Source organism: Tetrao urogallus (assembly GCF_951394365.1).
Source record: "Tetrao urogallus genome assembly, chromosome: 6".
Taxonomy (NCBI): domain Eukaryota; kingdom Metazoa; phylum Chordata; class Aves; order Galliformes; family Phasianidae; genus Tetrao; species Tetrao urogallus.
The window spans coordinates 13,262,000-13,289,445 of record NC_136819.1 but is presented as its reverse complement, the minus strand read 5'-3'; the positions used below and the strand labels follow the sequence as shown (position 1 = coordinate 13,289,445).

The window sequence follows — 27,446 nt, the reverse complement described above, 5'->3', positions numbered from 1 at the left end:
GTGCACAAACCAGACCTTACCGTACAAAAATACAGTGGAGCTTGACAACAAATGGCCTGAAAATATCGAGGGGTTTAAAATCATGTAAAATTCAACTGATCCTCTTTTGTTCACAGAATGAAAGAATGGAGAAATTGCCCTTGTGGCTCTGGCTGGCCTTTTAAATGACCACTTTAACCATGCATTTATACAGTTAATTAGGAATTAGCAGAATACTGAATGCAAAATGTTTTTTTAATTAACTTAGTAGCATCATGCTAAAGGAAAACATCTGTGAACCATATTTTAAGGAGATGGCTATTAAATACAGATAAGCTGTGTTTGTTTTTTTCCCCACTAAACAATGGTCACATACAACTTGTACTTTATAACAGATTTTATTTTCTGTGTACAAGATTCCTGTGCTTTACTGAATTCAACATTAGGTATGTTTTCAAAGGCAAATACAGATAAACCAGAAAAAAAACCAACAAAACTATTAGGCCTTTTTGTTAGTCCAAATATGCTCATCTTGATATCTCAGAAGGTATATATTAAGATAAAGCAAGTATATTTATAACTTTTAATTGAGAAAAGGGACATAGCCTAGTGCTGTGTCCAATGCAGGTATATTTGCCTTGTACTTACCCACTTGTCTGCAATTGCAGGTTAAACAAAGATGATGATCTGTTCCCTTTTGCAACAAAGAGACTGTTAGCTTCTACTGTGCAAAGTGTTCTGGGTATACCTATCTATTATGAAGGTTTTTAATAACAGCAGCTGAAGTATCATAGTGGAAACTACCCAGTTTTTCCTGCTTATGTAAACTCACTAAAATCATCTGGAAAATACTTTCTTAGCGTGGGACAAATTGCTCAGCTTCCATTTAGTAGTAAGCTTTGCTGACTGTGACATATTTGAGAACATAAGCTACAAGTAGGTATTAGAGATAGGTTTGCAGGACAAATTAACCAAACTCTGGACACCCATAATAAGCAAGAATCCCCATGTGGATTTGCTGACTGAGCAGCACCTTCTCAAACAGGGCTGGCATCTGTTTAACCTGTTGCTACTGTTGTGAGGAAACTTCTTAGAGGATTTCTCTGTTTTTTTTTAATGAATGGCTATTTATTGGCTTTCCAGATGACATTGCTAGTCCTCATAAACAGGATGTTTACTTTGCACATAATAGAAAGTGTAAACAGAAATACGAGCATCAGTATATGCTCACTTCTTCAATGGTGATCCAACTCCTGCCTTCTAAAACAAAGTCCCGTTGTTGTCAATTTGCACTTCCATTCTGCACCATTTGTAGATATTCCTTGTATAGTTTTTCTTGGGTCTCATAAAGTTTCTTTAGCTTCTTAATTTGTCCTTTGCTGAGTTCTTTGCCTTCTGTATCATGCGTGGGAAATCCCTAAAATATTAATAAAAAAAAAAGAATATTTTGGATAAATTTTGGACTGCTTTTGTTCCTTAGAGAATTCTGTTCTCTTTTTGTCTGACGTAGGAGGATAATGTCAATTAATGACAAACTGTCAGAATGAGGTGCATTTTGGTTAATTTAGTCTACTTGTGTATGTTACTTGAGTATGTTTCAAGTTAATGAAGGGACAGAGGGTGACGTTTGTTTTCTGGTCTCTACTAAGTAAGGGAAGCATAAACTAATTTCTAGATGTTTATAGTTAAGAGAATAATAGCTCACCTATACACAGATGGTTAAAAGACCACTTTTAATGATACTAGTATATCAATCCCAAGGCTTAAAACGAAAGTCCTAAGAGTTTTCTGTACTTGATGGAGAAAATGCATTCAGTTTTTACAAATCTTCTGCCAGGCTTATGTGTATATTTTCCTGTGCTTTCATTCTTTATTCTTACTTATCCCGAGGGCCTGAGTTTGAATGGGTGAAAAGGACGGGCAAAAATAGGATCAAACACTGAAGAAACAGTGCTTTGTTTTCCTAATAATGGCTTTTATTCTCACAGGAGCAACCAGAGCCAAGTTACCAGTACAGCTCCTTATCACAGGATGGAGGAGGGGAGCAGAATAGTGTCTGTTTCCATCAGTTGGGATGGATGGTGAGTTTGTGCCAGTGTAGTCCTTGCCTCGAAACAAGGTGACAGATCTGTAAACTAATGCATGTTCCTAGGCACAGATCTGCAGAGTGTTGCTTTGTAATGGAAGGGCCAAAGGGGACCCACGTGCAATGAGAAAACCCATGAGATGATTAACAGTTTGACAGTATTGCTCCACAGTGCAAGGTATGTGCAAGACAATTAATACATTGCTTTCTTTTTCTCCCCTTCCCTCCCTCTCCTACATTAATAACGCTGCCCTTGCGGTTTTGGAACAAGATCAGCTTTGTAGACATATAATCAAATATGTGTGGAGGGGGAAGGAAAACCACTCTGTGTTTAAAGGTAAGTTTCTTACATTTTCATCAAACTTGGAATATTTGTCATGTTCCGATTTAAACATTTCATGGGGTGGAATCTTCATTTTTGCCAGTTTTGCTGCCTGTAATACAAAGCATGATTAACTGCATTAGCATCATAAATAATTACTGACAACCTATCTTTTTAAAAAGCCATTCCTGAACGCGTGCAAATGGAAAAGTAGATCATAATTTGCAAATCAAAGAACATTTAATTCACAATTGTTTATTACGAGAAAAGCAACTTTCAGTGAGGAACAACTCAATAAATCTTAGCTGTGTTTGTCCAGGAAAATAAAAATAAGTTGATATCTTACATTTGCAGAGAACTGCTTAATAAAATGGTTGTATTGCAGGAACCTGAAACAACTCTAAACATGCTCTAAAAACGACATCTGTTTTCTGCTTATTTGGTTTCTTAGTGTTTTAAGTGTAAACATAAAATAAATATTGCTATTTGTAAAGAATGTTTAGCAAGGATCTCCTGCAAAGGGAACCTTTATCAACAGTTTCCTGCTGGCAAGAAGATGTTTCTAAGCAGGTCACAGCAGGATCAGGATGCAAGTAATTGCACTGAAAATAAAAGCAACTTCTATTATTTGTGAATTAACACATCTCAGAAATCTTTCCAACTAATTTACACCAATGCAAGGGAATCAATTTTCCAAAAGAATGAAATGAGTTGCTCGGAATTTGTGGTCAATAAATGCTATTTGATTTTTACTTTTTTCTGACAGCGGTGCTCTTTAAAAGTTTACTTCCTCTTTTAACCAGAAATGTTTTTCCTGTACTGTCATCAGTACAGCAAACAATCTTTTCCTCTTACAAGTTCACCTATGCTGAACTCCTCACCTGAATTCTAAAACTTCAGAGCTATCAGTATTAAATGTGCTTTTACAAAATGCTACATCTCAGACACAGTTCAGGCACAGACAGCAGGGAGACACTTGAAAAAATGCCTGTTTTCATATATGCCAGTGACAGTGGAAAGGGAAAAAGCATAAGCAAAACATTCTCTAACAGAAACGTAAGGTACTACTTTGGTAATTAAGGAAGTAATACTGTCTGCAGACTGAAATACGTGCTATAAGGTCTGAGATATTTCTGCAGTCTTCAGTCTTGTTTTCAAAGATGGCTGCTCTATCAAAGGAGCCATCAAGGAGATGAATATTCAAATATAAATTGCAAGCCATATCAATTTTGAGCAGGAAAGCATAGAAAAGTAAAGAAATGGAGGCCCAGTTAAGGCTGGGCAGAGAGCCTATGTTCTAATACAGTCTTTCTTGCATGTAACTATTGCTGTTGGAAGTCTTCTTCAAAACCAGATTCTTTTAATCTGAACACTTACTTCCTGCTCTTGTTTTTTTCTGGCTGCTTCTTCTTTCTTCCTTTTTTTCTCTTCTTCAATCTGTGAAAGGCAGTGTTAATGAGTAAAAGGTAACTGCTTCATTTGGTTGATTTCTATAAAATCTGAGCCAGCTAGCTCCCCTGGATATCTAATTACAGACAGATCTGGCAGCATAACCTACAGCAAAAACACTGTGCCTTGTAATTAGGATTGTCTGGTACTTCTCACTGTAGGACTTTGATTTCATTTGTTTTTAATCTCAGCTGAACTGGTTTTAACTGTTCAGAATGCATTTTGCATGTGAAGTGCATGCTTATAAAAAAAATACCTAAAAAACCTGCAAAATAAACAGTCCTGCCATTTCACAGGGAAAACCATTTTGCAAATGACTTTTAAAAGACCACATTTCCTTGATATTTTAAGTTCTTGCATCAAACTGCTGTATCAATTAAAATTTACTCAGTGCATTTTGTTTCCATGTAGCAAATAAATACAGTCTGGTTCAATTGAATACGTCACCTTCATTTGTACAGATGAAAGAAGTCAGAATCAGTTTCTCATTGAAATGATTATTTCAGAGAGATAAGACAGCAGGAATGCAACATTCAACATCCCTTAATTATACTAAGATTTATAAACAAACAAAAACCAAAATTTAGATACATCCATGCAGAATTCTCTAGCAGCTGCTGTTTTAAGAATCCTTTTCTTGATTGTTGAACTATGATTTCAGTATCCATTTTAGTATATAATTTTCTATGTCAGTAGGCTTACAAATTATCAGGAAATGTAAAGGTATGCATAGTTTATATATTACTTTATATGTAAAAAAGATACAGAGTGCTTTAAATAATAACCTTTTTCTTTTCTTCTCTTTCTCTCAATAATGTGTCTTTATCCACTAGTTTAACCACGGTTGGAAGTCCTGAAGAAGCAAAAACAGATAAATGATTTTCCAATGCTTGAATAGTCAAAAATAAAAGTATTTACCCTGCAATAACTTTTTTTTCAAGCTGAATACAATTACAACTGAATGACTACTTAAAATGACTAAGCAATTAGATACTACAGAAACAACTTTGTGCTGTACATTTTTATTCTATGTATATTCTAAAATGCATTCATATCTACACATTAGAAATCCGTTAAGCTACCAGTTTGCAGTACTTGAGTATGCTGGATTATTCTATGCTAGTACTGTCAGCTTGTTTCCCCACATCTTCAGAAAACAACAAAGTAAGAACAGCTATTACAAAGCTGCAAGACACTACATGGGGTACCTTCATGATCTTCAAATCGAACGCCAAGTTCAGGAAGGATGTCATCTCGAAGAGCATCGCTCAACTGCAGCACTTCAGTTACTGTGGAGTATGAAAAACACTTTTGCTGAACTACGATTTGGTGGAAGTGCACATCTATCCTCATACATACTTATTTAACTGCAATTAAGAAATTGCCACTCTCTCACACAGGCCAGAGAAGGGCCTTTTGTATTAAAGCAAGGAGTGTTTTTAAGTAATTTCTCTCTTCTTTTAGCTACAGAAAGCATGTTTCTGCAAGGACTCTGAATTCATAAATTCCTTCCAAGATACCCCTATTAGTCCTGAAAATTGTCATGAGAGTTTCAGTTCAGCACCATAAAAAAATTTTTAAAATGAATTTATACATCTGTGCTGTTAATTCCATCTCACCACTTTTAGGATGAAAAAAAGTTGCACTGTTGGAATAGAATAGATTCATATAAGGAGGAATATGGAAATTTCTGAACTGGAGAGGACCTGCAGTTCATTAATCCTGCAACCCGACGCTGCACATTCTTTGCAGTGTATGTTTAACAATCCATGCAAAATACTTAGACTGTGTTATAACTCCAGTTATTTTTAATACCCACATAAAACGTATAGCATACTCATTAAATTCTATTGAGTTCTGATTTCTTATCTTTTATGTCAATTTTTGGGTTAAGAAACATCATTTTCATGTTCCACATTTCACCAAATGCCCCTTCTGCCTTGTGTTAGAAGACAGAACCTTACTTCCACAACATTCATCATAACCGTATTTCCTTTTCAAACGAGTTTTCTCCTTATTTTCCTTATTCAAACTAATCAACATAATGTGTTTCCTCACTTCACAAGACAGGAAAGCTGTCTTCAGAGATAAAGTAGTGGAGTAGAGTTGGCAGCTCTTTGAGAACACCTTTCACAGAGCTCTCTGTTCCCTAGCACAAGAACTCAAGCAGAGGAGGCAGAAAACCAACATGGTTGAGCAAGGACCTGCTGATCAAACTGAGGGAAAAGGAAGAAAAAGAAAAAAAAAAAAAAAAAAGGGATTCATTCATACAGTCAATGGAAGCAGGGATGGGTGGGCTGGAAAGATATAGAGATGCCATCCAGACGTGCAGGGATGGGATCAGGGAAGCCAAGATGAAGATAGAACTAAACTTAATGAAGAATGTGAAAAATACCACGGGGTTCTGCAGGTACTTCGGCAAGAAGAGAAGGGCCAAGGAGAGTGTGTACTGTCTGATGGGAAGGGAGAACTGGCTTCAGTAGACATGGGGAAGGCTGAGACACTCAACAAGTTCTTTGCCTCGGTCTTTACAGGCAGTCAGGCTTCCCACGTCCCTCACGTACCCAAACTTTTAGGGGGGGGGTTGGGCAGAGGAGTCCCTTCTGCTGCAAGAACAGAGCGTGTCCAAGACTGCCTCGTGAGGTTGAATGTATAGAAGTAATGTATAGAAGTCTATGGGGTCCAATGATGAGCATTCCAGGGTCCTGAAGGAACTGGATGATGTGACTGCCAAGTCACTCTCCAACATGCTTGAAAAGTTGTGGCTGTCAGGAAAGTTCCCAATGATTTGGAAAAGGGAAACATCACTCATATTTTTAAGAAAGGCAGAAACGAAGTCCCAGCGAACTACAGGCCAGTGAGCCTCACTTCTATGCCTGGGAAGAACATAGAGCAGCTCCTCCTGGAAGTTGTATGAAGGCACATGCAGGACAAGAATGTCATCCAAGACAGCCAGCACAGCCTCACCAAGAGCAGATTGACCAACCCATCACACAGTGACAGCATCACTGTGTGACAAAGGGCAACTGATGTTATCTACCTGGACTTCTGCAAGGCCTTGCAAGTGATCTCACACCAAATCCTTATCTCTAAATTGAAGAGATACAGATATGAAGAGCAGACTATTCAACGGATAAATTAATTGGTTGGATGGTCTCAGCAGCTCTACGTTCAGGCGGAGGCCAATCACAAGCGGTGTCCCCCAGGGGCCTGTCTTGGGACTGGTGCCCTTCGACATCTTTATCAACAACCTAGACAGTGTGAGCGACTACCTCGAGCAAGTTTGGTGATGACACTAAGCTGAGTGCTGCAGTTGATACAACAGAAGGAAAGGACGCTGTTCAGAGGGACCTGAACAGGCTTGAAAAGTGGACCCATGTGAACCTAATGAGGTTCAACAAGGCCAGGTGCAAGGAGTTGTACTTGAGTCACAGCAACCCTAGGTATGTATACAATACTGCAGGAAGAACTTATTGAGAACAGCCATGCAGAGGAGAAGAAGAGGAGGGATACCAACTTTTTACAAGGTTTTATAGAGCAGAGACAAGAAGGAAAAAGTTTTAAACTAAAAGAGGGGAGACTTAGATTAAATGTCAGCAAAATTTTTCAATCAGAGTGTGGTGAGGCACTGGCACAGGCTGCTCAGAGAAGCTGTGGACGCCTCACCCCTGGAGGTGTTCAAGGCTGAGTTGGATGGAGCCCGGGTCAGCCTGATCTAGTGGGTGGCAATTCCGCCCACAGCAGGAGAGGTGGAACTAGATGGTCTTTAAGGTGTCTTCCAACTCAAGCCATTCCATGATTCTTTGGTAAGGTTTATGATAAGAAGTTGACTTATGATTAATGTACAGCATGTAGAAATGCATCAATAATATACACATATGAATTAGAAAAACAAAATGCAGGAAATAGAAAGCTGTTTCTGCGACAGAAGGCCAACATAAATACCAAGCAAATGAAGCTGTTTATCTTATCCTGCTGTTTAATATGTTTATTACATAAAAGCCTCTCAAATCACCAATTAGACAGCAGGATCCCCTGGGTATGCAACAAATAAACCCTGCAAAGTTTGCCATAAATCTCAGTCACATGACACATATGATGAAGGAAACAAATACAAAGCTGAGAAATAAAAGGAAGGCAGCTATCCTTTGTTGTAAAAGCCTGTTTTCATTAAGGATGAATAAATATGCTGACTTCACAGGGAAACTAATGCGATGGACTTCAAAGAATCAAAATAAAGATAACTCAGTTTATTCACTTTAACTCTGCCATAAGAAAACCAGTCACTCAATCAGATGTACAGTAAGTACCTCTAAAATCTGTTCCTAAGGAGTTTAGTTACTACTGCAAAGGGCAACTTTGCAGGTAGGACTGACCATGTTAAGAGTTTTGGCTTGCAGATAAGGTGCATGCAAAACTGCAGAAGTTGGGCTAATGACAGTAGAAAGGACTACATGAGGCTCAGCTCCTCACCTGCTTACTTGCTCAAACACTTTGTAGAAATAACCCTCCTGATCTGGATAAACAAAAATCTCTACCCCCTAAAGACCGTCTCATGTCACAGCAGCACTTATCAGTAAACAGTGACCAAAGGCACTGAGAAAGGAACTAATTTATAAGTAATGTGATGAAGACAGGCAAGAAAGGGAGGAGAAAGAAAATCCAAGCCAATTCAGGAATGATGCAACAGTTCTTCCAGGTTATAATGGATGGGTGTAAGACACAGAGGACACACAACATGTCAATGGTTACTGCAGGATTTCCGGTAAGAAGGGCTAGGAAACCTCTTCTAAAAAACTCACAAATGAATGTAACCTCGGCTACATCTAACAGCGACTCTGAAAGACAATTATTTTATTGTTTTGATAACTATCCATGTAGTCATCAAGGCGACTGTAATCCAAACATCCTCTGGTTCTGCAGATAGCTATTTCCTCTCATGTTTCCTCTTATCACCTGTTTTGACCTGTTTTGGTGGTTTTTTTTTTTGTTTTTTTTTGTTTTTTGTTTTTTTTTTTTTTTTTAAGCAAACCAGTTGCAGCAGAACAGAGAGCTTCAATTCAGGTTTCTGGATGGAGACCAGGACACTATGATTAACTCTTTTCTCTTCTTTTCAAGTTATTAAAGGGCCTTTAATAATTGTGAAGAACTGAAGATCTAGCTGAAGTAGTTGCTACTAAAAAGTAAAGTCTTCTGAGGAAAATATAGGTTAAATGCAACATTTACTCATTGTATCATCTGAGAAGCAGCAACATACTTAGAAGGAACTGAAGTTGCTGTTGGGAACCCCATTCAGTTCTGTTTTATGATACACTCTTGTATTCAAGAAGAAAATTACAAATTAAGCAGATAGATTATAGTTAAGTGTTCTCCCTTCAAGCAACACTGAGACGCTTGAAGGAATAACACGGGTTCATTCCTGCAGTAAAAACTACCACCCAGTAAAAGCTACAACCCCCTCACTGGATTTTCACACTGCATATTTCCGTAGAATCTCCTGGCCTTCGCCTTTATCTCTTGCACAGTTCTAAGTCTCAGAGAGCTGAACATTGGACTGAGCACCACCTATTCCAATATCACAGAATGGAACAGCTGCCCTGCTACCCCCATTGCAGGGCAGCATTCTTTGCTGGGGAAATCAGCAGAGCAACTCTGTGGGGGGGAAAATATTGCATTTTATAGGAGCTGTTTAGTCTGCCATGAACTGAGTCATTAGTTTTCCTTATCAGGGGCAGTCACACACAGCGAACCACGTTCGTATCTGATGTCACTCTACTGAAGCCTTTAAAATAAACAACGAGATTAACACTTTCTGGTGTTAGCCAGTGAGGTAACTTTGACCTTGCCAAAGAAATTACGTGTGTCATATCAAGAACATATCAGATACCACTACTACTAACTCAATAATGTATGCTCAGTTACAATATTTGCATATCTAAAACCATGAATAATTGAAAGAAAGAAGAAATCTATCAAAGAAAAGATTAATGAGAAATGCATACACAAAACATGCACTGTTAATAAAACTTCCATCAACGTTTTTTTATCCAGCGGAGTCAGCACCATGCTTCTTAAGGAAGAGGGGTGCCTGTTCTTCGCATGCAGGGCAAAGAATAGCTAAGGACTGGGTGAGGGTGTTCGAGGGCTGCACCAAGTCACAGGCTGCTGTATGCACTAAGGACAGTGATGAGGAAAGCAGTGGGTGCCTACAAACACACCCACAGCTAAGCACTCCTTGAGCACGCGACCATTTCCCTGACCTGTCTTCGTGGGTTTCATCAATGTTATGCCTATGACTTTTGGATGAGTAACAGATGATATGCTGTTGTGAGAAAGGAGAAAAAGGAGTTTGAAAAACGCATACGCAGAATACTAGATGTTAAAACCTGCACCAAAAGCAATAGGGAGGCACAGTTTCAATGAACAAATCTGGCTGCAGTTCCAGAGACGTGTGATATATTAGGGAGAGGGCAGAGGGTTTTGCACTGCATCCTAGAAGCACCTTAAAACGAGATGGCACGAACATCCATGGTAGGAAATGAAGAAGCAGGCAGAGATTAGTCACATATCTTTAGGACCACTTAAGCAGATGTCATAGGGTAAGCAACCAACAGCTACAGAGATTTATTCCTGCCTGAGCAGCAGAATAATGATTCATTATTAATAGGAAATCTCTCCTAGCATCAGAGGCTGCACTAGAGCACAGATCCACTGCGGAGACAAGTATATAGGGGTGTGTGCAGCTGGGCAAGAAAAATCTCAGGGAGCACAAGATAGTGAGTGGTGCTCTGAACAACCAATTACTGATGTCTTTTGCAAAAGTTCTCTGCATTTCCCATCCTTACAATTTTAACATAGTATTTTCCTTCTTCTGTCTAGTTACACAGCTAAATATATTCACAAATTAAGCCAAAATTCAAGTGCAAATCATCACTGAAGGTCTCCATTTTAAATACCAATACACTCATAACATAATTTATTTTATTATTATGTTTGAATGTTAGGCATTCTGGATGACAGTATAAAGTATACACAGTTTGATTGTTGCTGATAGACATCGTCTCACAAATGTGCACACTGTGAAATGTTTCACAGACACAGATGTATTTTTAAAAGCCATAAACACGCAGACAAGGACATTTGTTTTACTCTGCAGCTTTTAAAGATGAAACATCCTCCAAGAGCACTTAGGGCAACACTGAACACGTTAATTCATGTTTAACAACATTCTGCCAGCACGTGTCTGTGCAGGGAAAACTCCTTTCACTTACAGCTACATAGAGGTGATATCCCCAGCCGTTACTCAGAACAACTTTTACAGTAATTAACAATTCATACAAGCAAGAATTTAATTGGCACAGGGAAACAAACCAGAAGTATTTCAGTGCAGGCCAACCAACTTCTATATAATCAAAGAGTTTAATGAAAGGAGCTCCTCTGAGCAAACTGCAAAGTTGTACCATGTTCTGCATCCCAACCAGACAGCAGTTAGATCCAGCTCTGTTCTTACCGATTTATTTCAGGCAAACAAAAAAAAAAAATAAATCAATACCTTCCAAGTAAGAAACTCAAGTGCCAGTAAGCAGCCTTGCACTAAGTACTTCCTAAAAATGATCTACAAACAGCCCCATGATATTTAGACCTTACTGCTACTGAGGGAAAGTCAACTTAGCTCAACTATCAGGGAGCAAAGAAAAAATACATAAAATTCATGTTTATGTTAAATAGTAAAAGCTCAAAGTCACATTTTAGACTGAGGATATACATACAAACTTACAAAAGCTTGAGAGGAAAGCCCAAAACAACTTTTAGGAAACTTCTAGAAGAATTTGCAGGAGAGCACTGAATCACCAACTGTGCTAGCAAATAAGGAACATCTCAAGCTATTTAAACACAGACCGTATTACTGTGCAGCAATCTGCACTTTTAGAGAATACAGTCTCCCTGGGGCAGGTGATGGCCACCTTCAAACCTAGAAAGCAGGGAGCACTCTTATGTAGAGAAACAACAGCTACTCCTCTTCAATCCTAACCTTTTAGATTCTACAAAAATTAAAACAAAGCAAGCCTAGCAGCCTGGAAGGGATTCCCAAATTAAAGAGACAGGTAACAGAGATGTAAATATTCAAAGCAACTCTGATTTAAAGATGCTTTATTTTATTCTCTAAGCAAAGCAACCATAGCAGATGGATCCTCCTTGCCCTGCCCATTTTGATTCTTGCATCCTTTGAGTCTCAGATGCAATAATACAGGAAAAAGTAAATTCTCACCTTTTTTCTCTCTGGCAATTTGTCGCACTCCTTCTCTAAACTCAGAAAGAACTTGTAGGTATGGCATCACAGTCGATTCAATCTGTAGGATAATTATTTCTACAATTAACCAATAATAACTTTAATTTTAAATGAGTTCTTGACTAGCTTATATTTACATGCTCTTGGATGGAAATTGACCCTCGAGGCAGCTCTATACCCGTAAAAAATGTCACTGCTCTACTGATGTCAAAGGAGGGACAATAATTTGCATTAGCTGACAATTTTTCTTTTGTGATGATAAAATGAATTTCCTCCCCCCATTCCTTTTTCTTCTCCTTGCAGTTACTGATACAACAGTTCCACAGAGTTTTGTTAAAAGTCCAGCTAACTACAACGTGTTGTAAGAGATAAAAACAGCTGCCAAAAACATGCTGTAGAGCTACACCCAGATGTATGTCCATTCATGTTCTGTGCTGTCTTAGGTCAAACTGCTTGCCACAATTAATACCAGGTGAAGATGATGCTAAGACTTATTTGCATTTAGAACACAGATCTGTCCCTCAAATGGTAGCATATCCTACCTCTATTTGCTTGCAATACTGTGCGTTGCCTGTACTCCACCCTCTCCCACAAAAAGCGTGGGGGGAGATTACTGTTGAATTATTTCAGGTGTAAATAAACGCTGTTCATGAAAGCTCAAGAGGTTATGCTGAGAATCCTGCGGTCAGTGAGGATAAAACAGCAATAGCAAGCAGCTTGTGAACACAACAAACAATTACAAAACCAACCACATGTCAGTGCTGTCTGCCATTGCATTTCTGGAATCCCAAAATGAGAAGCTGGGCACCTACGGGACTCCTTATAATAAAAGCTGGATTACTTCGAATGGCAGGGGAGACAGAAAATAAAATAAAGGCAAAATTTTCTTTCCTCTGTAGTTTCCAAGAGTTTCTCCCACTGTTAAATCTCTGTGAGAAATTTCTGTGTAATTAGCAATCCACAGAGGCTATTCTACTCTAAAAGCACCCATATTCTATAGGAGCAGAGGGGCTCATTTAACACTTTATATAAAATGTTTTATAAATGTGAATGTTACATGGTCATATTCACAACCAGAGCCTGAGAAGTGTGGTGGAAAGAAAAGCTTCTGGAGCTATAGCTGCATCTCTGCTACCCTCTCTACACGAAAATTACCCTGACACGCAAATAAGTTGGCATCAGGAAAGCATGCACTGTCATTATTTTATTATACATATAAGAAATCTAAGGATTAAAGATTATTATTTCCAGAATAACTAACCTAAAAGCAGTGCTTAAGTCATTTGGAAAATGAGACTACGTAACCTGAGCTTTTCTGACTTCAGATCTCTTCCCCTTTCACACAAATTACTGAACCTTGGTAATCATGCCAGTTGTTTACTCAGAGCTTTTGAAGAAGATTGTGCTTTTTTTTTGGAGATAACGATTTTCAGATCTATTGATTCCTTCATCTTTAATTTGGACAAAGAGACAACAGGTCTGATCCACCACTTTCTATTTTAATGAGAAGCTTTCCAACTTTGAATGCTCACCTGGTAATTTTTACTAAGAAAAGTAACTATCTGCATGGCAGACTGAACGAAGGCATAACATTTAATGAAAGAGCCAAAACATTTTTCATATTATACTTCTTTGTATTATAATTCTTAAAACCTGAAGTGTCCTAGGAGACAAATACAAAAGCAAAATTACCTGCTTGGGGTACCTGGCTGCTGGTTTTCTTTGAACTGATTGCATTTAAAAAAAAATAAATCAAGAACTAAAATACATATGTGTATGTAGTTTACTAACAGATGATGAAATCTCCTTTCCATACCAGATTCTTTCGACTCTACTACTAACATTGACAACATTACTACTACAGAGTAAAAAGCACAGCTTTTCCAGCTGTTGCCAATCCTTTCCCTAAAGCTTGTTTTGTTACAAACACTGCCTAAATGGAGTGTCAAATACAGGTTTAATTTTCATTTTCCCTAAAAGGCTGGTGTTGCTTTTCTTTTAAAATTCAAAGTAATTTTTAACTAAACTAAAATTCACCACTGATGCTGACTGCCTTCCTTATAATCCATTTCATATCACAATTGGAGATTTCCACAACACAGCAATGCAACTATTTGTACAGGCAATAATCAGTTGATAATTATGATAATTACCAACCAACAAGCAAGCTTTTCTCTTCCATGGTGAATTAAAGCTTTTTTCTGTTTATGTTTTTGTTTAGTTTTGTATTTGCCCTATCACAAATGTTTTAATCAGTCCTTCCAAGGAGGAACAGAAGAATACCACGTCACTACTTTGAATGTAAGATGGCATGAGACGAGCTACTCGGTATCAGATGCTGAGCCAAACCTATTTTTCACGTCAAAATTTTATCATAAGGAGAGCAAACAAAGTTGATACCCTTCCAGATGGAGTTATTTCTCCTGCCCGTCCTGGGAAACATGACTGTTATTACAGGGCCCGTCAGCACTTTCATCAGCATCTCCCACATATTTCTAGGAAAATTCTGCATCCTAGTGGTACTGCTGGGTGACTAAAGAAAAACAGCCTTCAAAAGCCAGATAAATACTGTGGCTACAAATGAGATCAGAAAAAGAGATTGAAATGAGGATGAAACTCCAGCTGCCTCCAGGCTGGTTTTTGGTGTACCACAAGGAACTTTAATCAGTATAATTGTATTTTTGAAACTACTTAATACACAAATCCTTGTAATGAGTCTTTATGCTGTATCATGTGCTGTCTGCAGCTAATGTGGTTTCTCAAACAGATTCATCATTCAGAAGACAAGATAATTCTTCCTCTGGTTGCTGTACAATTTGTCTGTCATTAAGTCAAACAAACCTATTAAAAAAGCAAGTCTCATAAATGAAAAATCCTACTTCCTATGCCAATTAATTATTTTTTTGCTTGTAATATTTGCATCTGAAGTAACTCAGCTAAAATCAGTAGTGTAATCACTGTAACCAACTTAGACTTTCAAAAGAACGCGGTAATTTTGTGTACTGTACTTTGTTCTTTCACTTACATTTATGTTTTGACTATTTCCTCCAACAGGAAAACCAATTGCGTCATCACTTTCTACGGCACCAAAAATCTGATTGAGGGGAAAACAAAGAAAGGAAAAAAAAAAAAGAAGAAATTGTGTGCATCAAGTCACAGATACGTGAAGACTGAGCAAAGTCACACATACTAGTGTTTTGAAGCCACCTAGTTCATTTAACCCACATTTTACTGCTTTATTAACAGTGTATCTTGGTTTGCTTTTTAATTGATCGCGCATATAAAGCACTGGCTTTCAGATTTATGTTTAAAGCTGACAGATTTGACATTCTGACTTCATTTTTTCTTCTACCGCCTAAGTTTGCATGCATGCGTTAAGGACTCTGCACCACTGAACAAAACATTAGCAGAAAATGTAACTTAATATAAAGGACTCCAAATTTTTCCTGCTGCAGCATGCACTACAGTTTAGGATTGATTGAGATGAGTGTGGCAGATCTCTAGTTTCCTGCAAGACAAATGAAAACTGTACAGATCCCTACATAATTTGAAAAATACAGCAGCTAAAATTGCACAGCACAGTAGCAACTTTACCTCTTGCTATACCATACCTTTAGCATTTGAGTGAGATAGCAACTGATGTTTTCTAAAAGAAGTCTGTTTGGCATTTGTCTGGCAGATTTCTTTGCAGCAATATAGGAGTTGGACTGACTGACTAACGAACGCATTTCTTCTAAGACAGAGCGAGTGTCAACATTGTCACAGAGTGCTTCATGAATCGCTGCCTTCTTGTCATAAAAACTAAGAAGAAAAACACTTTTTTATATTTATGCCAAAAGTATCCGCAAGCTACTCTGAAGAACTTCTGTTAAAGGATGGAAGAGGACCTAAATGTGGTCAGAATTCACGTTTGTAGCATGAGCGAGAGAAAGGCATCATCACAGTGCAGCTGTTTTGCTACTATAGACAAAGGCAGGTAGAATAATCTAATTGGCAACAACTAACCAAACAAATTACATCAAGTGCATCTTCAGAAACTGACCTTTTAATATCAGGTACTAAAAGCAGTACAAATTGCCTATTTAGCACCTGGTATTGATCTCCTATCCGTACATAGCAGCTTAGGATTCTGTTCAGCAGTGTTCTAATATGGAACACCAATTTAAAAGCTAACACTCTACAAAGACAAGCGTTACAAAGCTGTTATGAAGCAACTACAAGAAATAAATTACTGCAGACATTTATCATGGCTATAAATATATATAGTAAGTAATATGGTATATAAAGTACTGTTTCATCAGGCAAGGAATACTACTGTTTCATACAACATTTTTTTCTGAGAAAAAAAACAAGAAGTGGTGGATAAAGGAGACAAAAAATATCCATACAATATATACTGTTATCCTATTTCTTTGTCCTTTCCTTCTGACCTCTCAGTTAATTTTCCCCCAAGTTGAAGAACGAATTTTCAAGGACACTACTAAACAGAACCACCCATACTTGGACTTAACACCTCTCCTCACTACAGTGAACTAAACTATGATAAATTTTAGTACTGCAATGAAAGGAGTTTTTATTTAGACTTCATACATAAAAAAAGTCACATGAGAACTTGTTAGCATTATAAGCAATAAGGATAGTTTGTGTATAATATAAGTATAATATAAGAATATAAGTGAAAGACTGCAATATTCATATCACTCCCTCTTTCCATTCAATAGCACATTTTCAAATACTGGCACCCTAGCTCTTGTGTGCTGTTAGTCAAGTCATTTAAATTCTGTTTGTCTCATTTTAGTCACTGCACTCTGAAACAAGTAAAATGTTACTTCTATGATTGTAAATACTGCATTCAAAATTATCAGTCACTTCTCAAATAGGAAGACAACTTTTCATGTATTGAAGGAAATGACATCTAACAAAGTAGCTCCATTTCCCTACACAAACAGGACAATGAGCAATGCCTGTGTACTTCACATAAACGAAACTGAAGTTAACACTTTCATCTATTCTTCATAAAGCTGCCAAATACAGAAGTCATGCAATGAAAAAAGAAATTAAACATGCAGCTACATAAAGTTATTCATAGAAGAAGTAAGAATGCTCAACTCACTTTTTGTTCAGCTCTGCTTCCTGATTTTCCCATTTCTGAAACTGGCCTGTCACATCAGTGGGAGCTCGAAGAATATCCTTCACATTTAAAAAGAACTCCTATAGAAGAACATATTTGAAATCCTGTTTAAACTATAAAGAACCAATATTTACAAAGGAAAAAAAGCACTATTTCTTACTTAGCCTTATAAAGCTTATAGTTTCAACACTATTTTGGCCTGGATTTACTGAGCATCTGTCACAACAGGGAAACCCACAATTTTCAAGTAACTGTAGATCATAGTCAGACCAGTTGTTGCTCTGCTGCTGCATGATACAACACAATACCCTGATGTTAAGCTGCTTAAATACAATACCATTCAGAAAACAATTAAAAAACAACAATTTTTATGGCAGATTTCTTTGTGTAGCTAGGAATGGAAACCAAAATAGAAATGGCTTTATAGCAAGGTGGGTTGTTTTTTTTTTCTCCCCACACACAGGCATCCAGTTTAGAGAAAAGTCATTTTCATTTATTTTGTGATCCAAGCCAAATATTTTATATATTAAAAGCAGAACATCTTCACCCGAAGACCAAAATCGATCTCCTGGAGACCAAAAACAACAGAACACTAGACAGCCTCCTTGTAGGTAATGCATGCTTAAATCACTGCTCCAAACTACACAGGGAACAGAGCTGTGCCCAGCCACTCACATTACAGCTACTAGGCATAAAGCCAGAAGTTTGATTTATTAGTTGAGGAGACAAGGTAACAATGATATATCCCCTTAACTATATTCGTGTCAAGTTTGATCTGATAGACATGTCATGAGAATGTCTGTTGGATTGAGTCCTTTAAGCAAGCTAAACTAAGAAATTAATCTTGTGTTTCAGTGGCAAGATGCTCAGACTTGTCAAAACTTGGAAAAAGCACCCATTTGCAAAGAAATGTTGCTGCCTGTGGTATGGTTTAAATGTTCAATAGAAACACTTGAATGTTCTACAGAAATACTGTAAGATCCACCCAATCAACACAGAAAGCAAACTCCTTCTGGGGATAAGGCCTATGCATCCTTGGGTACTATTGCTTGAAATATGTTATGGCTTCAGGAAGTATTAACATCTCGAGGAGGAAAGGAAAGCTTACGTACATTCATAAACTTCTCATACTGAATAGCTGACTCCATGGTATTACTTGAATAATCCAGTGTATCCTTCCAAGAGTGCATGAGGAAAGCCAATCGTAACTGCCGTGCTATTAGAAGTTTCAAAATAAACAAGAAGAATAATCATAATAATAAGCTAATGTTTTTTATGGCCTCCAATGTTGTCATGGCTAAGAACATAGCAATTATTAATATCCTTACTCTTAATACATCTATTAAAAAAAGGGAGAACTCTATTATCCATACAGATAATACCAAAGAGAACTGGAGTAGCTATTCTAAAGTTATTGAAGAAAAAAAGACACTTAAACTTAGCCAATTTTGGAAACTCCACTATAAGCCTCAATTACCACACAGCACTCAAACTATATCAAAAACATTCAAATTCTAAACTAAATTTCACCTGTATGTTTCTTCAGTGCATCTTTTATAGTGATAAAATTCTTCAAAGATTTGGACATTTTACAGCCTGCTATTGTTAAGTGGCCAGTATGCAGAAAATATCGCACCCAGTTATCATTTTCAAAGTATGCCTGCAGGGAAAAACAAGCACACACACACAAAAGACTTAACATTGTGTACACATGTAACCTAAACAATGATAATTTAGGAATAAAACAGGGAGGAAAATACCAGGATGGTTATACAAAATATATGCAAATTAAAAAATAAGAAAAATTAAAATATTAAAGTTCAAAAAACAAAACTATAAAGCAGAGAAAAAAAAAATAGATTTGCGTGGGTTGCAGTCACAGCAAAGCAGACAGCTTTATCACTGCAGAAACTAAAGGCCAGTGACAAACAGCTCACTCACCTCAGACTGTGCCAGCTCATTGTCATGGTGAGGAAATCGCAGATCAAACCCTCCTCCATGAATGTCCATCGACTCTCCCAGAATGGATCCAGCCATTGCAGAACATTCAATGTGCCAACCTGGCCGCCCCTGTGAAGACAAATGTGTTACCTGACTACCTGCCTTCCTCTCCCACCCATCTCACTGCTCTGCCCCTAAGCAGTTACACTGAGAAAATGAGATACAGTACTATCAAAGAAAAAAAAAAAAACAGAACAGCTAAGACTCAGCTTTATAAACCTATACAGTTGGACTTGAATATCAAACATGGCACATACATCTGTGACGCCTTGATTATCCTCCTGATTTTTCATCACTAAGAAAAATGAGAATTGAAAAATCTTTGGAGATAAAGATTAGAAATGACTGACCAATAACAGCCATCATAAGTCTGCGTGCTGAATTCTGTTTAAAAAGTGATGAACAGGCAGATAGATATGCATCCTAAGTAACTGAATGACTATAGCAACAGAACTTACAACTGAATACAAGATCCTCATAATCTAGACATTTATATGAAGTGAGCCATAGTATTTGTTAAATATAAAACATGCTACTTAATAAGGTGTGGAGGATCTAAACCCTGCTTGTAACGTGCTTACCTTTCCCCATGGAGAGTCCCATGAGGGCTCTCCTGGCTTGGAGGATTTCCACAAAGCAAAATCATTTGGAGAATGCTTCTCACATAGGCGATCAGCTGAGATACTCAGATCACCTTTCAAAAGAAAATATATATATATATATATATATATATATGTAAATAGTTACATTTTGTTTAAACACAATTATTATTGATTTTTGGCCTCACTGACACCAAATGAGGCTGAGAGGAGAGAAAAAAAAAAAAAAAAAGGAAAAGAAAGAAAGATAAAATACTCAGCCCTTGAAATTCCTCATAATTAACTTTGTTAACTCTTCAGGCTTCTTTATTAATATTTAGTTGATAGGAAAGCTGACAAGTATCAGCTGTGTTGCTTTCTAAGTTTTGACACAACATTCATCTGCATTATCTCTACAGGCACAATTCCAGTGTTCCAGTTGTAGAAAATGAAATATAGAAATAAAGAAAACTCATATTCACAGATAAATAAGACTGGAAAACCAATTCATTCCAAAATCAGAAGTACCAAAATCAAGACTAACTAACTTGCCTTAATATGCACACAACGCAGTCCTAGGGTATCTTTTACATCCCCTGCCTCAGTTGCTACACAGAATGGCTGGTAATTCTTCAATATCTACAAGTTTATTGTTTTGTTGCTACCACAGATGCTGTGCATATTAGTTTCTGTCATTTCTTTATGATCACTTGTTTGGTGGTCTTGCTATAACATCTTTAAAACAAGAGAATTTACCATTTCTGCAGTACTGTCAAAAACTCTCTTGTCAACAATACCACTTGGCACATGAGAGCCTGAGAGAGACTAAGTGAAACTCAAAGATACACTTGTCAATTCTGACGTACAGCTTGAGATACTTGCAATCTCATTCTTTCATTTCTTGTCACTATGCACTTTGAACACGAAGAGTATTTTTCTTCCCTCTATTTACATCAGCTGCAGTTTCTGAAATTCACCATTTCTGCTCCCCCTGCTAGCTAAAATAACTTCATCTGTCATGGCAATCATCTCAAATAAGTCAAAGCAGCTAAGCTGCAAGCAATCTAAGCCTATTTGTGGTTTCAGTTACATTAATCACTCTGTTTTAGTCTCTATTTGCAAAAGCAGACCATTGTGCTTACTTGCATGGTGGCAACGATGCATTCATGTTGCCACTAAGATGGCAGCTTAAGCTAGTACCTTTTATTTCACACATAACGGGCAATCTCAGCTATCAGAGTTTAAGTCAAGAAAAAAAAAATCAAATGTGATTAAATGTCTTGTCTCTTAGATATTGATAGTTATCTTAATTCTGCCTACAAGCACAACATAAAAAAATCTTTTAATATACTTACGATACATTTTATGGATGATTTCTACTAAAATTGTACAACATTAAGAGTAGATAAAATGCTTGATAAAACTCATTATTTAAGCTAATCTGTTGCAGTGGGTCTAATCAAAAGACCTATATTTGGATTTAGTTCAATACAAGAATTCTCTGTATTAGAGAGGAATTAGAAAGAAAAAAACATCATCAACAAATATTTGTCATAAAATAGACAATAATCATTTGAAGAGATCAACACATGAGCAATTTATGTAAATGTTATTTCCCCTTTTTACCTTCACCCTCTTGAAGAGCTTTCTGATCACCCACAGCTTCAGGAACCAACTTAGCATAGGAGTGTTTTTTACTGGAATCAAACTTCACAGTATCAAAGTATACAGATCCATTGGACACATACCTGAAAAGTTCAGATAATTACATAGCTTACTTTTCTACCAAGACCTGAGACTAAATTGTACACTCAAAATCACTAACCTTCTTACTCTCTCTCGTAAACCCACATACAGTATGGTGCTGCTAAAGTGAGCTAAAATCTCACCTAAGTTTTATGGCATTGTCATAAATACTTCAGATAAGCCACTAAATGTCAGAAAAAAACTCACTGAAGGGAAAGTGAACATTTTTTCTTAAGTTCTCAAAGAGGTGAGATGCCAAATTAACAGTCCCAACAAATATATACAACATTCCTGATCCCTTTTAATATTTTGCGATAATATAACAAGAATCGTATTTGTTTCTGAGCCCATTTTGTTTTTTGTTCCCCTTTGCTTTGTTGATTTTTTTTCTACTGACAATGTGAGATGAAGTCTGAGAAAAATGTTTTAGGATCACAATGAGCGCTCATAGTTCAATACAAATCGTCTTCCTTTTTTTCTTCTTTTGAAGAAAAATGTAGGTTTAAAGCAAGAACATGCAAGACAACTGAAACAGTTCTGCTTTTTTCACAATAAAAACATATCTGCACTGAAAAACTGAGGCCAAAAAGAGAAAAAACACTCAAAAATTTCCATCAGGAATCTATCATGATACTTATGAAATTCTAGAGGATTAGCCCAGCTTTCTCAAGCATGAGACAATGTCAGGCTCTAATTTCAAAATAATTTGTTGTTCTGTTTGTTTGTTTTTTTTAAAATCTATGTTATTTACAGCTGATATTCAGCAATCCACTCAGGGACATAGTTTTGAAACCCCTGTAAGTCAAAACTGTAAGACTGTAAGTCAAACTCAGTTCAAGTGATTTGGACTTTGATTATTTATTTTAAGGAACAAGGATTTCACCCTATTAATTTAATAATCTAACTTGTCCTTTTGAAAATTAAAAGTATAGAGTAGCAAATTTTCATCAGGTTAAACACAGGTCTTACACAAAGGACTCTGAAATGCCTTTATTTGATGAAACGCTGCTTTTGGAAAAGAATACCATTCCATATGAAAACAAAGAACAGAGTTCAAAGTGAGTTTTGAAAGCAATCATTCTGGCTCTGATACAATATAAACACACAAAGGCATTCAGTAGCAAGCTTACCCGTAACCATTATCCACAATCTTTTTCACAAATGCCACAATTTCTGGCACATATTCACTAACCCGCGTTAAAACATCTGGAGGTAAGACCTAAGAAAGTAAAAAATAGCATTTTATACATATATGTAGTGTATATTTGTATGTATATATATTTATATGTATCATATACTCACAAAGTGACCTGCTTAAAAGGCAGTAGAATCTGATTCCTACTTTAAGCTCTCTGTTCTGCAACGATGAGCTAGATGAGCTATGGCAATTTTTTCTCAGCCTCTAAGGCCACGTTAACAACACAACACTACAAGAGATGGCATACTGCACTTCTGTCAGAACAGGCAGCACGCCACTTTGATTTGGAAGTAAATAAACAAACTTTTGCTATTCTGACCCACTGCACGTGACTCAGTATTTCACCTGTAACATATAAGTCTGCACTTGATTGCTGTTGCTACCAAACAATTTGAAGAATGATACATAGTCAATGATGAGTAGGTTGGTAAGGCTCTTCCATGCAGCAAACAGGATACGTGAAATTTCTGGATCGGTTAATGATTTTAAGGCCATTTCAGATCAAGAAGGGATGGAGTACATGCATCAGATCTGACCTGATTGCCATTGGCACTTGTAACATGCACAACTATTCTAAGATTGCTGGGATAGAAACAGAGTATGTGCTAACTTTTTATCTATGTATTCATATCAAAAATTAAAGGAAAAAAAATGTATCTATAAGGTTGAAACGCAAGGTTTTTGATAAGTATTTAGGGACCTGCACTGTAAACCATATTGTGGGTATTATGAGGCATGGCATACACACTTTTAAAACAGAAAAGAATTAATTTACTTACGTTGAGAGCTTCCATGTCTTTATGAAATTCCCCTTCCCAGAATTTGGGGAGCTCTGAGAATATGGAATTGTCAGTCACTTGGCTGCCAAATCTTGAATCCAGCCAGTCAGACAGTAAATCTTTGGCTTCTTCCAATAGTATCTATAAAACAGTAATTATAAGTGCAACTGATCAAAGCCTTGTTCTCTTTAAACTCTGTAAAAAGGTCTTATCCCAAACAGTGAGATTTGCTCCAGGAAAAAGACATTTGGGTACAAATACAAAGTAATCACATTTTTATCTTATTGTCCCTCATATGTACAGATAAAACACCAGAGAAAGGAATGCAAGTGATAACGTCATGCGCTTTGCTATCAGTCACTTTAATAAACATGTACAATTTACACTGTGCACATCAATGAAAAGCATCTGAACAACTGGAATCCTAACATGGATATACTTCTCTGTCCTATACTAAGAGATGTCAAACAAACAAAAAACCAACAACTCCTAGCTCAAAAGGTGTATCTGGATAAATTTTAACTGCTTTCTGTTTGGTCAGTATACTTTTATAATAACACCTGATTCAATAGTAGCTTTTTTTCTATTGTTGTGTTTTGTTTTGTTTTTTAAGATGTGTAAGCAAGAGGGAACATACCCTATGCTTCCTGCACTGCTAATCAGGAATAATCTGAAAGCAAGAGAAGAGGAATGCAGAAGCCAATTATTAAAAGTTAGCTATTTTATTGCCTGACTCGTAACTGGAACAGTACTGAAGCCCAAGAAAGTCAACAGGATTACTGTCACTAATTAGAATAATCTTTGGTATATATTCAATACTGTTTCAGGAATTCCCACAAGCAAAATATTATTTTCAAAGCCACAACAAAAATTATTCTAAAAGGAGCTCAAACTGACCTCATGACATCTGCTGATCTCTTCTGCAGGGAGTTTTGCTTGCACAGCTTCTTGTAGAGGGTCAAAAGCAGACTTCACTGCATTCTGAATTTTTTCCAACATCTGCCTTTTATCTGGGTCTGTTGTCTCACTTAATTTAACTGAAAAGAGCTACAATCAAAAAAAGGTTTAAAAACACAAGCAACTTGTAGTGCAGTGGGGCTATATTCCACACACAACATATTAACTTAGCCATGTAGCACCTTGCTTGTGATAATAAATTATCCTATAGCTTCATTATCAGACTATTGAAACACACCTTTCTCATCAGAAACAAAGGTGAACATTCACTAGCATAAAAATTTACTTCACATTTGAATTGGGTTTTTTAAAACCATTATAAATTACTAAATCATAAGTACTGTTATTAATAATTTTCATTTTCTATGTAGTTGATCACTTCAATTATGTAGTTAATTAACCCAAATCTGAAATGGAGAAGCTTCAGTGTGAAACACAGTGAGATTAAATGCTATGCTTAAAGGGTATGTTAGGCAATGACAGTTGGGCAAAATTTCCAGGCTACCTAATTCCTAGGCCCATATTCCATTCATTAGACCAATAATCTCTTTGTGATCCATAGCTCTAAAATGACTAGAGAATTACCTTCCCCCACCTTTAATCCAACATACACAATTTATTAAATCCCTGAAACTTTGGAGACTTTTTGCTCTTTCAAAGGCCATCATCAGTGGTACAGAAGAGAAATCTCACAGGTATCTACAGCTTTAAAAGATTATGGACATACCACCATTTAAAAACTTTTGAAGTTTGCATTCTAACAAATAAGACTTTTATTTTTCCCCCAATACCCAACAACATTATACACATTGACACATACAGTACTCAACCAGAGACAGACAAGTTTTATAAATAGTTCTTGTTAATTCTAGAACAACAGAAAAACCAATGTGAAACACAGTAACACTACTTATTTATGTGGAGTCAGTTCAACAGAATAACATAAGCATACATGAAGTTTAAATAGGCAGCAACGTCTGGGGTGTTCTTTAGATACTTTGCTATGTTCCTAAGTAAGAACTAAAGACACTATGAGGGATTAAATACTGAGCTCACCTCTGAGGCAGTTTTAACATCTTCAAGTAGCTGAGCTGGTGTTGATTTGTTCTTCCTATACTGTTCAAAAAGGTAATTTTGTCTTGTTCTCTTAATGATCTGCAAAGCAGAAACACAATAGTTAGAGAAAAAGTAAATAAACTACTCAACATCAATGCTTTCCAGAATCCCTACCATACTTAACAAGGTACAAGAAACACATGCGGTAATATAAATCAAACACACCATACACAGCAAATTTGCTATCTCAACAAATTACATATGTCAACAACAGGCAGTTAAACAAGCAAATAAGTTATCTTTGTAAAATGCTTAGTGCTCATGATTTATAAAAGCATTCACTTGCATACAAGAACAAAGTCTTCTTTAGAAAAAAGAAAGATCAGTGACTTTGTATCTAAAACAAATGCCTTAGTAAGTATATATAATTGATCTTGGCTTATCAAATGGCAATTACACTCTGAATTCCATGCACAAACTTAGTAGTTTAGATTACAATTTAAAAAAAAATCATACCTTATCATCAATATCCGTAATATTCATACAATAGAAAACATCAAATTTAAAATAATCCCTTAAGATTCTTCTCAGGATATCAAATGAGATGTATGACCTAAAAAGATATCATTTTTTTTAAATGAACAGCTTGAACATACTTCTATTTCATGCAATAACTACTTTAACCTCAGCCAATACTGCTGTAGCAGTTTCAACTTTTCCTCTTATACTGGAAAGTTTTTCCCCACACAATAATAGAATATACTTCTAACCCTAAATCTCAAGACTTGAGTCTGACAAAACTACTTTCCAGAAAGACACTCATCTAAATAAAGTACAAGGGCTGCTCTGAAAGTAATGCCTTCTATTTTATTATCTTGGCCCATGATGTCAGAGGTAGATATTGGTGGTATTGCAACACAGGTTGAACCTTCCCATTATATTTTAGTGCCAAGTGATGGATGGCAGCGGAGGGGCAGTCTGACAAAATGCCATCAGACGTGGAAGCGTGGATGAAGGAAAGGTGTGTCACTGTATTCCACCATGCAGAAAAATGGCACCCACTGACATTCATCAACGCTTGCTGAACATTTCTGGAGACAAGGCAGTGGATGTGAGCACAGTGAGGAGGTGAGTGGTGCACTTCAGCAGTGGCAACAGCAGGTCACCTCTGCTGGTGTAGATAGTTATGAGCATGGCATGCAGGCTCTTGCTCATCACTGGCGAAAACACAAAACTAATGGTTGTGACTATGCTGAAAAACTGTTTTGCAGCTGAGAATTTGCTCTACTAGTATTAGTGTGCTCTTTGTATCTGTTGGAGTGTCCATGGAAATTAACAGGAGGCATTACCTTCTGAGCAATTCTGCATATATTTTTCTATTTAATTCCTTTCTTACTGTATGCAATGTTATTACTCGCATCAAAATTAGGAACTGCAGTACCTGGCATGTCCCATGTGAGAAGCATCATATACTGTTGGACCACAGCAATACCACGTGACTTTTTTTCCATTCTGCGGCTGAAATATTTCCTTAATTGAAAGGGATGAGACAGTGAGCAGAAGGAACTGAAGATGTGATCTCAGCCAAAACCACCACATTTGGGATATCAGAACATGAAAATATAGTGGTTATCCCACTCCCAGTTTTACTATAAGAAAAGGTTACCACTAGCACATAAGAGAGAACATAAGCAGCCACGCACTGCTATCTGCACTGCCATCAATTCAGATAGCAAATTAAAAAGATTTACATTAGGCAAGCTATTTTCCAAGTTGTGCATGTAAAATGGAACATTAGGCATAGGAAAAGGTTATATGGTATAGCAAGTTCACACATTCTTGAATATTACGTACCATATAACATCAGTATTCTC

At 36.8% G+C, this 27,446-nt stretch overlaps 1 protein-coding gene across 1 annotated transcript; it reads right to left on the bottom strand.

Annotated features, from left to right (window-relative positions):
• Positions 1 to 1,261: 1,261 nt before the first annotated feature.
• CARS1 (cysteinyl-tRNA synthetase 1) lies at positions 1,262 to 26,130 on the bottom strand (the record flags this gene model as incomplete). The annotated part of the gene is made up of 19 exons (XM_079537281.1): positions 26,089 to 26,130; positions 25,573 to 25,671; positions 24,457 to 24,606; positions 23,560 to 23,700; positions 22,713 to 22,801; positions 21,463 to 21,584; positions 19,840 to 19,952; positions 19,199 to 19,327; positions 18,788 to 18,917; positions 18,370 to 18,473; positions 17,240 to 17,337; positions 15,738 to 15,927; positions 15,152 to 15,220; positions 12,106 to 12,187; positions 5,045 to 5,125; positions 4,622 to 4,689; positions 3,765 to 3,824; positions 2,416 to 2,499; positions 1,262 to 1,396 (listed from the first exon to the last, which is right to left on the bottom strand). Exons 1-19 carry the CDS (start codon positions 26,113 to 26,115, stop codon positions 1,262 to 1,264), a joined length of 1,971 nt encoding a protein of 656 aa, XP_079393407.1. The 5' UTR covers positions 26,116 to 26,130.
• Positions 26,131 to 27,446: the final 1,316 nt, after the last annotated feature.